General features: G+C 35.8%; 1 protein-coding gene across 4 annotated transcripts; it reads right to left on the minus strand.

The window, feature by feature from the left end:
- Positions 1 to 2485: 2485 nt before the first annotated feature.
- On the minus strand, positions 2486 to 8431 carry LOC138313842 (uncharacterized). 4 transcript variants are annotated; one of them, XR_011207273.1, is made up of 5 exons: positions 7907 to 8046; positions 7341 to 7458; positions 6419 to 6474; positions 5418 to 5504; positions 2486 to 2647 (listed from the first exon to the last, which is right to left on the minus strand). XR_011207273.1 is itself a non-coding variant. In XM_069254112.1 (5 exons), exons 3-5 carry the CDS (start codon positions 6458 to 6460, stop codon positions 2576 to 2578), a joined length of 318 nt encoding a protein of 105 aa, XP_069110213.1. In that variant the 5' UTR covers positions 6461 to 6474; positions 7341 to 7458; positions 8298 to 8431; the 3' UTR covers positions 2486 to 2575. The 4 variants fall into 4 exon arrangements, 3 of the variants coding, with proteins under 3 accessions (XP_069110213.1, XP_069110211.1, XP_069110212.1); XM_069254112.1 differs by lacking the exon at positions 7907 to 8046 and adding an exon at positions 8298 to 8431 and having other exon boundaries at positions 6302 to 6474; XM_069254110.1 differs by having other exon boundaries at positions 6302 to 6474.
- Between the last annotated feature and the right edge of the window lie 6242 nt (positions 8432 to 14673).

The following is a 14673-nucleotide window of genomic DNA, read 5'->3' on the forward strand; positions in this document are numbered from 1 at the left end:
TCATTTATAATTCATCTCGTTGAAAAAAAATTTAAATTATAGTGTTAGCATTTGGAATAGCGGTTAGTTGAATGAAAAACGAATAGTCAGCGAAAGATTTTAGATACAGATTACTGGAAATGTCTTCATCACATAAGGACGCATTATGTTTTTGTTCGGGAAGTAAACGACCTAGCGTAATATCATGAATATTATTAAGAATATTATGGCTAAAAGGGTATAGTTTTACATCCAAAAGGTTTTTATAATTACTTTCCGTGAGTGGCCCAAGTTTTCTCGAACTGGTCCAACTACTTTCCCGTTTCTACCTATCTATTTTCTTAATTATCCGTCTAAACGGGATTAATTCTTCCAAGTGTTTTGATTTGATTTAAACACAACTCTGATTAAAATACAGGTCCTTATTATCACTACGTTTGATAAGAGGATCTGACAAAATCCCATTAGGGGTCATGTCCAGGTGACCTTTGGAATGGCCAATCAAATTGCTACTTGCAAAATTTTGACAGTGAATTTCAAGGACGAAATAGTTAGAAAAAACTGTCGGAATTATTTTGGTTTCCGTAGTCATCTCGCCCAAAGAGCACAATAAAGCTTATTGTATATGTATACTGGGACGAAATATCGTTTTCAATGGATGTGACAAGCTGTAGAATATACATGTATCTTTTATGAAGACCACGTGGAATAAAGGTCATCTGGACGTGACCCCCTATGGAATATTGTCAGATCCTTTATATAACGGAGTGGTTATAAGGATCTGTATTCTAATCAGATTGATTTAAACATAATTTATTTGCACATTATATACAAATGGGATTAGACACAAATCCGTCTTCTCCCGAGTGTTCTTCCAAATGTTAGTTAAATTAATGTTTTAACAATTGGTTTTCTTGCTGTATAACACAAACTCAATTATCTTTAAAAAAACACACACAAAAAAACAAAACAAAAACAATGGTGCTATTACAATGGGGACAACCTACGTCACCGGAAGTGATATCGGGAACACAAAAACAATGAAAAAACGCCCGCTTCAAGATGAAAATCGGCTGAAATTATGACATAAAAGCAATGCATCTTCTAAACATATCGTGCGTCAAAGACAGTGTATTGTTTGAGACTCTGTGAAACTAGAAGATATCGTCAAACTAGCTCAGATTATGCAAACACCTCGACACAATATTTTCAGACAGCAGGGATATCGGTCACATTTTATTCACTAAAACGTTATAAATTGCATAAATAAATTTTGCTGCCACAAAACTGTCCCATTTACTAATGTTACGAATATTACATTATCTACTTTTTAGCAGATAATCATAATATCTATGTTTATAAAACATGAGATATATCCTGACGTAAATATATTATACTTGATTTATTACGGAAATTCCCGACAACTTTGACATGGCGGATCGACCATGCCATTCAAAATGGCGAGATTCATCAACTTTGATTCAGACGATTGAAAACGATTACAGGTCGATTATCTTACCTTATACTGTAAACGAAGCATGTTTAGATTCTTCATTATGTTATTAATTCGTGTATTATTGTTGTATGCACTCTAAACCATCAGAAAGCCCATTATTCTGCGAAATTCCATGACAGAGAGCGGCGGTTGTTTACAGTTTGGCGGAATCTAGATTGTGACGTCACAACATGTAAGCTCGATTCTGATTGGTCAATAGGGTCTCGGCGGCGAGTATAAAAGGCCGTCCGAAACGTCAAAACGTCAGTTCGATTTTCGACTCACACTCTGCTGGTCATAACCTTCAGACTTCACAACCTTACCTTAGAGGATGTCGTCAGTTCCACCTAAACGATGGTTAGGCATCCAAGATTGTTTGGTTTCTCAATACTAGTGTTCTATATATTCGAGCATTACTTACTATTTACGTTAACGTCATCTTACGTTGGTTTACCTACACAACGACGTGATGCATTATGGGATACTCCCAAAAGCAGACGATATATAATACGTTGTAAAGGAAACAATGTGAATATGATTCTAACTTATAATTGAAATGCTTACAAGTTGATGTGATACGATCCAAGGGAAGCAACCTCTACAGAAATTAGTAGCACAAGTCATTTTGGCTCTATTATTTAGATTTTTTATCATAAATGATCGTAACTATTACAAGTACAGTACGATCTCATCAGATGAGCTAACGTATCGACATTCTACTAATATCATAACAGAACAGCTACTGAAGTATCTGTTCCAAAATTACATATCAGTGTACTTTATTGTAACCTTATATCATTCTTGTTAACATAATAAATATACCAGAACTTTTACAAAAGTGTTTGTCAATTATATCTACTAAATCCATGATACTGGACAGGAGCGAACCTGGGGTTATGTAACACCCGTTAAAAACGTTACATTGGCGTCGTCGGCAGGATTTATTTTCTTTTTGATAATATATATTCTCCTGTATCTAGGTGGAAAAGATATATAGAACAAACATTCAAATATTTTTGGTAATTTTAATGTAAACAATGGATGAATCAGGTGAAGTTATTATCCAGAATAGGCCGAGGTCTTGCTCTCCCAGATTTCGTATCATTGATCAACTTGATTCTTCTCATAATTCTCAATGCTCGAATAATCAGACACCAGTAATGAATTCTTCCTCTGAAAATACAAATAATGAGGTATTAAGAGCAATCAATCTTATTAGTGAAAAGTTAAATGTTCTTTCTGAAGAGTCGAAGTTTATGAAAGATCATATCAATCATATTGAAACAAGAATTGGTAATCAAAGAGCTAGTATAAATGAGGAAAGTAGATCTGGTTTGAGAAGTCATGTGAACCACAGTACTCCTTATTATAATAGTTCTAATAGAAATGAAAACCACACAGCATCAAGGCTCATACATAGACATGAACCCCCACATGAACATATAAATGTTGGTAAATCATATACAAAATTAAAACCCCAACACTATGATGGGAATGAAGATTTTGAAGAATATCTCTCCCAATTTGAAATCATTGCTGATATTAACAATTGGGACTATAGAGAAAAATCCCTGTATTTAGCAGGTTGTCTAGGTGGCAATGCTAGAGCCATTCTTACAGAGTTAAGTCCCCTTGAGCGACAAGACTTTGATTCTCTGGTGAATATTTTAAACATCAGATATGGGTCTATTGAACGTTCTGAAATGTTCAGAGCAAGACTCCAAACTAGAACTAGAGGTAGAGATGAAACTCTATCCGAGTTAGCTCAATCTATTAGAAAGTTAACTAGACAAGCATATCCAACTGCAGATTCGTCACTTACGAATGTTCTTGCATTGGATCATTTCATTGATTCTATCCCAGATTCTGATATAAGACTGAGGATAAGAGAGCTTAGGCCTAAAAATATCAATGAAGCAGAAACCCATGCTGTAAGGCTTGAAGCACATAGACTAGCTGATAAGCAAAGGGGAAAATCTGTTCATACAAACCAAAAACCTATCTATCAAACACAAACCCAGTCTCCACCTCAGTATATTGAAACTGAAGGTGAACACGTAAGTGTAGGTGCACTGACAAGAAGTATACTTTCTCTGGAAAGAACTACCAAACATCTTATCACTAGTTTGGGTCAAAACAATGAGATAAATCCTCAAAGTCAGAGCCGACAGAGAAGTGTATGGAATGGAAATGGTAATCAAATAAACCAAAATCCATTCCATCAATCTCAAAATCAATCTTTTAGACATCAGTCAAGGGGAGGTAATCCACCCCATGGTAAACCACATTATTCAAATAACCAGAACAGACAAGGTGGTCAGCATAGCAATTTGAGAAACCAACCTTTTAGTCAATCTGGGCAGTCTCATGGATTTACGAACCAGAGACAAGGGAGACAACTCTCTACTAATTCCCATACAAATGACAAAATAGATCCTACATACTCTAGCACTAGTCAATCCACTGATCAAAATGGTCAGGGAAACTTTTAAAGGCTGAGTTCGAGGGTCAGAAGTCAGTGTCATTTCAGGAAAGACCCGATAACATAACAATAGGCAGTTTAAGTAACAGCAAAGATGGGTTGTTTGTTCCTATTAAAATTGGAACATATAGATTACCTTTACTTGTAGATACTGGTGCCTCAGTCACTATTCTCAGTAAAGAGTATCTAGAAAAGTTAGATCCAAACAAAACCATAGCAGTACAGCCAATATCATTAAATATGGTTACTGCAACAGGGGAGAAGAAACCCTTTATTGGAAAATGTTGTTTAGACATAGATCTAAGTGGTCAACAACTAAAGCATGATTTTCTCATTGCTGACATTAAACTGAATGGAATATTAGGTCTAGATTTTATGACCAAACATTCAGTAGATATTCTCTTGAATAAAAACTGTTTATCAGTTAAGGGAAGAAATGTTCAATGTTTACGATTTCAAAATGAAATTGAACCTGCGTGTAGCAGAGTTGCTATAGATGAGGATATAGAATTACCTCCAAATAGCGAAACTATTATTTTGGGGAAAATTATTGACCCCATATTTAGAGACGAAATGGCAATTGTTGAACCAACATCCAATATGGTGATGAAGCACCAGGTGTTGTTAGCAAAAGCTGTTGTAGACCCTAGTTTGGGGACAGTGCCATTGAGAATCCTAAATATGAAAGAGGAAAAATGTAAGTTATACAGAAATTCTGTAGTGGCTACACTAGATGTTGTAAGTCATATTTCTGATATATCCCCCGTAGAAGCATGTGTGAATGAATTAGATATAGGGAAAGAAAACCCTACTAATGACATTGAACTACCTGAACATCTTACCCAATTATTTCAAGAGTCTTCTGAAAATCTCAAACAAACTGAGAAAGAAGCATTGAAATCTCTTTTATATGAATTTAAAGATTCATTTTCCAATTCATCAGATGACATTGGTCTAACTAGTCTAGTTGAACACAAAATCAACACAGGGACACACCCTCCAATCAAACAACCACCAAGACGTATACCTATAACTCAAGTAGAACAAGTTGAGAAGGAAATAGAGTCTATGGTTAATAAAAATGTTATTGAAAAATCTGAAAGTAGCTGGAGTTCACCTATTGTCTTAGTGAAAAAGAAAGACAATACTATAAGATTCTGTATAGATTACAGAAAACTTAATGAAGTTACTATCAAAGATAGTCACCCTATTCCCAGAATAGATGCTACTCTAGATGCCCTAGGTGGATCTACATTGTTTTCAACACTAGATCTTAAAAGTGGGTATTGGCAGGTGAAAGTAAAACCTGAAGATAGAGATAAGACAGCATTTAGTGTTCCTGGGTTAGGACTTTGGCAATTCATTACTATGCCTTTTGGTCTATGTAATGCCCCCGCTACTTTTGAAAGATTAATGGAAAGAGTTCTTTCAAAACTGTCATGGAAAATATGTATGGTTTACCTGGATGACATAATCATCTTTTCCAAAACATTTTCTGATCACTTGCAAAATCTCAGGCAGGTCTTCACTAGGCTTCGTAATGCAAACCTGAAAATGAGTGGAAAGAAGTGCAAACTATTACAAAAACAAGTCAGTTTCTTAGGTCATCTTGTTAGTGAGGAAGGCATTAGTACTGATCCTTCTAAAGTAGAGGCAGTTAAAAATTGGCCAACACCCTCAAATGTTAAGGAAGTAAGAAGTTTCCTTGGCTTATGCTCATATTATAGGAAATTTGTTCATAAATTTGCTGACATTGCAAAACCTTTGCACAAACTCACAGAAAAGAGTCAGAAATATGTTTGGACAGCAGATTGTCAAAATGCATTTGACAAGCTGAAAAGAGCTTTAACAAATTGTCCTGTATTATCATTTCCAATGAAAGATCAAGGTATCTTCATTCTGGATACAGACGCTTCCAATATTGGTATGGGCGCTGTGTTATCACAAGTACAAAATGGGATAGAGAAACCCATATGTTACTATAGCAAAGTCTTCAGTGCTGCTGAAAGACGTTACTGTGTTACTCGTCGAGAACTTCTAGCAATTGTTAGTTCAATTAAAAACTTCCATCATTATTTATATGGACATTTTTTCAAAGTTAGAACTGACCATGGAGCTCTAACCTGGCTCATTAATTTCAAAAATCCTGAAGGACAAATTGCTAGATGGTTCGAGTTCTTAGCAACATATCAGTTTAAGATTGAACATCGTGCTGGTCGATCACATGGAAATGCAGATGCTCTTTCCAGACGACCATGTTCATCAGAAAATTGTCAACACTGTACAAAGGCAGAGGAAAGGTACACAAATATAACTGAAACTACTACACCAGTTAATGTGGTTACCAACTCAATAGCTGATTGTTGTCCTGTCTGTACACGTTCACAAGCACAGGGTTCTGGGAATTCAGACTCTTTTACCTCAGGTACAGCACAGGGTTCTGAGAATCCAGATTTATTTACCTCAGGTACAGCACAGGGTTCCGAGAATCCAGACTCGTTCATCTCAGGTACAGTCCCTGTAGATAAGAAAACTCAACAATTAGACCAACCAATCTCACAAGATTGTGTTTATCAGGAACAAATTAAGGATGAAAACCTTAGTTTAGTCAGGAAGTGGGTGAAAACTGGTAAAAAACCAGAATGGAATAATATATCACACCTCAGTGAAGAATGTAAATACTACTGGGTGAGATTTGATTCATTATGTCTTACAGACAATATTCTCTGTCATAAATGGGAAGATGTACAAACCAAATATCAAATGGTTCTCCCAAAGACATTACATAGCTTAGTACTCAATGAGCTACACAACAAAATATTAGGTGGCCATTTAGGTTACAAAAAGACTTTATCCAAAGTTCGTGACAGATACTTTTGGTATCATATGTCACAGGATGTTAAACATTGGTGTATGAAATGTGACCAATGTGCATCAAGGAAAACTCCTAATAAGAAAGCAAAAGCACCTTTGCAAAAATATAATGTAGGAGCACCTATGGAAAGACTAGCCATAGATGTCCTTGGCCCATTACCTTTAAGTAAAAGGGGTAATTCTTATCTCTTGGTCGTTGGTGATTATTTTACCAAATGGGTAGAAGCTATTCCAATGAGGAACCAAAAAGCTATTACCATTGCCCAAAAACTAGTAGAAAGGGTAATTACAATATTTGGTGTTCCCATGGAATTACACTCAGACCAAGGTCCAGCATTTGAGAGTGAAATATTTAAAGAAATGTGTCATATACTTGGTATAGAGAAAACACGTACAACACCATACAGGCCTCAATCTGATGGTATGATTGAACGTGCAAATAGAACCATTGAAAATATGCTCTCAGCTTTTGTAGATGAAAATAAGAAAGATTGGGACGAACACATATACCCTCTAATGATGGCGTATCGATCCGCAATCCATGAATCCACTGGTGTTTCACCTTGTGAGATGGTCTTTGGCCGTCAAATCAATTTGCCCATAGATCTCGTACTGGGACGGGTTAAACCTTTAACAGAAACACATGAATTAGCATCAGAGTATGCATATCAACTTGCAAAATCTATTGAAACAATACACAATTTTGCAAGAAACAAACTGAACCTTTCAGCCGCAAACATGCTCAAAGAATACAGTAAAAAGATACACAAACACTTGTATGAGCCAAATGACGCTGTCTGGTTATATTATCCCCAATTTAAAGGATTAGGGAAGAAATTACACTGCCCATGGCAAGGACCCTACATAATAACACAAAGAATTAATGATGTGTTATACAGAATAAAGAAAGGCCCAAAGTGTAAAGTTAAAGTGGTTCATCATGACTTACTCAAACCATACAAGGGAGATAAGAAACCCAAATGGTTATAATGAGATAGTATTATTACATTCTTGAATATCTTTCATATCAAGATATTATTATATCCAAGAAATACTTACCACTATAAAATACTTACCTTGGCTTGCTATTCTGTCATTACAGGTCCAGAGATACCTATGTGGCATATGCGACCATTTTGAGTCACCACAAAGAAGCCATGTAGAAAAGCACATGACAGGGCAACATTCGAATTTTGCGTATGTGTGCCAGCAATGTAAACGACTTATGAACAGGCCTGATTCCAAGCATGGATGCAATGCCCCTATTACGCCAGTAAAACGCACCAACATGCAATATGGTCCGGAGGAACAGGAGGAATTTAGACGGTTTCAAATCGCCAGAAGCGGCAAAGTGAAAACAGTCATGAGGGAAATACCACTTCCTACAGAGAAGATGCTTAAGAAAGGCAGCAACACCACCCCTCACACTCCAAAAAGGAAATCTACCATCTTTGTTGATTTGCCTACCAAGAGTCCTAAGAAGTCATTGTCTTCAACTGTGAGTACGGCCACTACAATCTCTCCTCAGCATCTGCCGGTCAGTTCTGAGCCATCATCTCAACCTACAAAGAACACCCGTGTTCCTATTCGCCATGTATCATTTAAAGCTATTGACAATTTATCTGTATCTTCTTCATCAGCGCCATCATCTCCCTCTATTAGTGTCTGCACGCCTAGTATATTGTTACCTCTGCCAGCAGAAAAGGAGCAGGCTCCAATTGTGTCATCCATAATCACTCCTGAATTTGAGGAAATTTCAGTTTTCACTAGTGGAAATATTTCATCAACGGGTACTGTGAATGAGGAAGAGTATATTCCTGTGAATCCATCTGGAGATAATGTTACTCTACCTGTGTATGAGCCAACCAGTAAAACCGATATTAAGCTTAAAGGGCTCCAGGAGTTTCAAGACAACCGGTGCATACTAAATGTTGGTGGTCGAAGATTCGAAACCAGTTGTACAACCCTGAAGGTTGATCCTTCTTCGATCCTTGCAGGGATGGTTTCTGGTAACATGAAGCCATATCAAGAGCATGGTATTGACTGTTACTTCTTAGATAGAAGTGCCAAAATGTTTGACTTTGTGTTATGTTTTCTTCGTAATGGTCCGAGCATCACCAGGAGGAATCTTCCCTGCACCATTCCCCAGCTACGTGAATTATTGACGGAGGCAGAATTTTATGAACTGAGTGGATTGAAAGTGATAGTGGAAACGAAGATTAAATCTCTTCTACTGAACTTTGGGGACGACATCTGAATGATGAACCAAAAATGAAATATGAATAGTGACATTTGTAAATATTATAGACATTAATTTATTGAGTTGAATATTGGTTCTTGTATGCATTAGTCATTACATTGTAGATAGATTTGTAAATAATTATAAGTTATAATCTTCAAATGAAATATAATTTCATGAATTAGTGCATAAATATATTCTTGGAGTAATTGTATATAATGTAAGATAATGTAAGTAATACTTACTTCTTCATTTTTATCATCTAGACATATCCTCATGGCATGTTTCAAGTTTGCATAGCTGACCTTACGAGAAGAAAATACCAGTTATTATAACTTATTATATTGTTGTAAATATTATAAAATATTTATTCAAATTGTTGATATATGTATATAGAATAGGGATTTGTAAATATTCATATATGTTAAAATTATGAAAATGGAGTTTCATTAATACTCAATGGTCTATCCGGCTGGATACTTGATTAAGCTTAAAAGCTATATTTACTTTACAATGATTATCCATTTATGTACATATTGATATTAATTATGTAAATATTCACTTCAAATGAAATGCATTAATTTAATTAAATTGCTGTTTTAACTTTATAAACCTGTGTTTGTACGGTCTCTTGCTTGCTCGTCTGAAGTGAGAATCTCAACCACGCCATTTTGCAGAATTTTGAAAATAAACCTTGACACGCATAGCGCGTGCTCAACTAATGGAAATTTCCAGTTAACCTAATTTAATATTACGTCATTCGGGACGAATGCTTCACGAAGGAGGGGGCAATGTTACGAATATTACATTATCTACTTTTTAGCAGATAATCATAATATCTATGTTTATAAAACATGAGATATATCCTGACGTAAATATATTATACTTGATTTATTACGGAAATTCCCGACAACTTTGACATGGCGGATCGTAAATGTAACGTTTTTAACGGGTGTTACATAACCCCAGGTTCGCTCCTGTCCAGTATCATGGATTTAGTAGATATAATTGACAAACACTTTTGTAAAAGTTCTGGTATATTTATTATGTTAACAAGAATGATATAAGGTTACAATAAAGTACACTGATATGTAATTTTGGAACAGATACTTCAGTAGCTGTTCTGTTATAATATTAGTAGAATGTCGATACGTTAGCTCATCTGATGAGATCGTACTGTACTTGTAATAGTTACGATCATTTATGATAAAAATCTAAATAATAGAGCCAAAATGACTTGTGCTACTAATTTCTGTAGAGGTTGCTTCCCTTGGATCGTATCACATCAACTTGTAAGCATTTCAATTATAAGTTAGAATCATATTCACATTGTTTCCTTTACAACGTATATCGTCTGCTTTTGGGAGTATCCCATAATGCATCACGTCGTTGTGTAGGTAAACCAACGTAAGATGACGTTAACGTAAATAGTAAGTAATGCTCGAATATATAGAACACTAGTATTGAGAAACCAAACAATCTTGGATGCCTACCCATCGTTTAGGTGGAACTGACGACATCCTCTAAGGTAAGGTTGTGAAGTCTGAAGGTTATGACCAGCAGAGTGTGAGTCGAAAATCGAACTGACGTTTTGACGTTTCGGACGGCCTTTTATACTCGCCGCCGAGACCCTATTGACCAATCAGAATCGAGCTTACATGTTGTGACGTCACAATCTAGATTCCGCCAAACTGTAAACAACCGCCGCTCTCTGTCATGGAATTTCGCAGAATAATGGGCTTTCTGATGGTTTAGAGTGCATACAACAATAATACACGAATTAATAACATAATGAAGAATCTAAACATGCTTCGTTTACAGTATAAGGTAAGATAATCGACCTGTAATCGTTTTCAATCGTCTGAATCAAAGTTGATGAATCTCGCCATTTTGAATGGCATGGTCGATCCGCCATGTCAAAGTTGTCGGGAATTTCCGTAATAAATCAAGTATAATATATTTACGTCAGGATATATCTCATGTTTTATAAACATAGATATTATGATTATCTGCTAAAAAGTAGATAATGTAATATTCGTAACATTGCCCCCTCCTTCGTGAAGCATTCGTTCCCGAATGACGTAATATTAAATTAGGTTAACTGGAAATTTCCATTAGTTGAGCACGTGCGCAAAAATTCTATGCGTTGAGATTCTCACTTCAGAACGAGCAAGCAAAGGTTACAAACACAGGTTTATAAAGTTAAAACAGCAATTTTTTCAAAATTCTGCAAAATGGCGTGGATAATCATTGTAAAGATATAGCTTTTAAGCTTAACAAGTATTCGGATAGACATTGAGTATTAATGAAACTACCATTTTCATAATTTTAAACATATAGAATATTTACAAATCACACATAATTCTATATTTACATTGTATAATCAATTTGAATAATTATTTATTTAATTATTTACAAACTATTTTATTAAGTTATAATAAATATGTATTTTCTTCTCGTCAAGGTCTGCTATGCCCAACTTGAAACCATGCACATGAGGATATGTCTAGATGATACAATAATGAATAAAGTAAGCCTATCTACTTAAATTATATTACATTTAATATACAACTACTACAAGAAAGTTATTCACTTATTAAAGCACTAATTCATGAATTTATATGTCATTTGAATGATTTATTATTTATAATTATATTACAAATCTATACTCACTTTGTAATGACTAAATGCATACAAGAACCAAATGAAATCCAACTCAATAAATTAATCGTGTCTTAATAATATTTTACCATATGTCCACTATTTACTAATTTCTTTTTTGGTTCATTCATTTCAGGATTGTCTGTCCCAAAAGCTTCTGTAGAAGAGAGTTTAATCTTCGTTTTCCACATAATCACTTTCAAGCCCACTCAGCTCCATAAATAAAATTTATGCATGCGGTTTCAATAAATTCCACTTCGTAGCGTGGGGAATTGAGTGCAGCGGGTGTAGAATAATCATCGGTGAAGCTCGGATCAATTACGAAGAACAACAATAACACAAAAGTCAAAAATTTTGCGCACCACTTTCTATTTCTATGAAGTAACAGTCATTACCATAGCTTCTTGATATGGCGTTCATTGTTTACCTAGAACCTATCCCTGACCATGGATCGTTAATGAACAGAGGGAGTGCAACCTTCATGGCGTTGATACTAACTGGTTTTCGATACGGAATATTCATGAACAAAAATCATTTTGGATTGCCACAGGTTGTCTTGAAACTCCTGGAGCAATTTAAGCTTCAATATCCGGTTTTACATCGGTTGGCCTCCATTACACAGTACCGCGTCTCTAAGAGGTAACTCATTATTACTTCCCAGTATTGGAATTCAACAGGAATATTAATTCTTCTCCTCATTAACGTGCCTTACAGATAACAGTCTGATGAATTTTTTTCACTAGTAGGAAAACTGAAATTTCCTCAAAAGTCTAGGAGGCCATGAGTCATAGGATTGACACAAATTGGAGAACATGCATCCCTTTTACTGCCTAGGGCCTAGTAAAGCCAGTTTGAAACCGGTACACTAATATAATAGGCCGTGATGCTGCAAAAACGAAAGACCAATAAGTAGTAGCGGATGCGAGGTTGATGGCGATGTTGAAGAAGATACAGAGTTACATTTGTCCATTAGCATTAATTGATTCACAATGGCGTTTTAGAGAAACACGGTCGGCTGGTTATTTGGTATGAGTAGTGATGTGGGCTCAGATCTTGAACCCTGGACAGATGCACTGCAGGAAGAGATTGATTGTGAGCCGTTCTCAGCAAGTTGATAGACCTATGTCTTACTTACGGAAATTACTTTGGTAGGATATTACAAACACAATGATAGGCGTAGATTAGCCTTTTTGCTTGGAAGTGTGGAGGGTTGGTGTTGTTGCCTTCATCTCAATCATAACTACGTCCTTCCTCTGCTTACGGAACGTTCCGGTTACTTTTCTCCCCTTAATGGAATGATTTTAACTTTGCCTGCACTTACTGGCAGTTTGGAAACACAGTATTTATATTTCAATACCTGCTTCATCCGGCGATCCTTATATTGCATTTTAGTGTGCGATTTTAACTGGGGGCGTTGAATAGCGGAGTGCATTGCATCCATTGCTTGCGGAATAAGGCTCCGTGTGTTTCATTTAGTCGCCAGTTCATTTAGCTAGGCCTACTCATACGAAAAAATTCGCAATATGGTATGCCCTTGTTCAATGTGCTTTTCTTACATGAGCTTCTTGTGTGAATGACTCTAAATATGGTCGCACTATGCCACATAGGGTTTACTCTGGACATCGGTATTGAAAGGTATTGCAAGACACAGGTAAGTCATTTTTATTGTGCGGATGTGTATATTTCTTTGGACATTTTTTAATATCATGATATGGAAAGATATTCAAAGAACTTAGTAATTAATACATAATCTCTTTATAAACCGAATTTGGCGTTTGTTATCTACCTTGTCATAGGTTTTGTGTACTGTCATTTGGATGAACCACTTTTACTTTAACACTTGGAGGACCTTTTTTAATTCTGACTTTGAATCACCATCATTACATTCTTCGTTTATGTTTATTATAGTAGGGTTCCTTTGCCATTCACTATGGCGCTAGTGCTAATTTGCTTATCATTATCCTTTTTAAAATTGGGGAGGATTAATATAATCAACGACAGACAGTTCATTTGGCCTCTTACAAAGTGTTCTGTTTGTTATTTTTCTTACTGTATTCTCATTGAGCATGTTTGCGGCTGAAAGGTTCAGTTTGTTTCTTTGCAAAATTGTGTATTGCTTTCTATACTTCAATAGATTTTGCAAGTTGATATGCATACTCTGATGCTAATTCATGTGGTTTCTGTTAAAGGTTAACCCGCTCCCCAGTACGAGATCAATGGGCAAAATTGATTTGACGGCCCAAATGACCATCTCAACAAGGTGAAACACCAGTGGATTCATGGATTGCTGGATCGATACGCCATCATTAGAGGGTATATGATGTTTCGTCCCAATCTTTCTTATTTTCATCTACAAAAGCTGAGAGCATATTTTCAATGGTTCCTATTTGCACGTTCAATCATACCATCAGATTGAGGCCTGTATGGTGTTGTACGTGTTTTCTCTATACCAAGTATATGACACATTTCTTTAAATATTTCACTCTCAAATGCTGGACCTTGGTCTGAGTGTAATTCCATGGGAACACCAAATATTGTAATTACCCTTTCTACTAGTTTTTGGGCAATGGTAATAGCTTTTTGGTTCCTCATTGGAATAGCTTCTACCCATTTGGTAAAATAATCACCAACGACCAAGAGATAAGAATTACCCCTTTTACTTAAAGGTAATGGGCCAAGGACATCTATGGCTAGTCTTTCCATAGGTGCTCCTACATTATATTTTTGCAAAGGTGCTTTTGCTTTCTTATTAGGAGTTTTCCTTGATGCACATTGGTCACATTTCATACACCAATGTTTAACATCCTGTGACATATGATACCAAAAGTATCTGTCACGAACTTTGGATAAAGTCTTTTTGTAACCTAAATGGCCACCTAATATTTTGTTGTGTAGCTCATTGAGTACTAAGCTATGTAATGTCTTTGGGAGAACCATTTGATA

The sequence above is a fragment of the Argopecten irradians genome, unplaced genomic scaffold (assembly GCF_041381155.1).
Source record: "Argopecten irradians isolate NY unplaced genomic scaffold, Ai_NY scaffold_0977, whole genome shotgun sequence".
Classification (NCBI taxonomy): domain Eukaryota; kingdom Metazoa; phylum Mollusca; class Bivalvia; order Pectinida; family Pectinidae; genus Argopecten; species Argopecten irradians.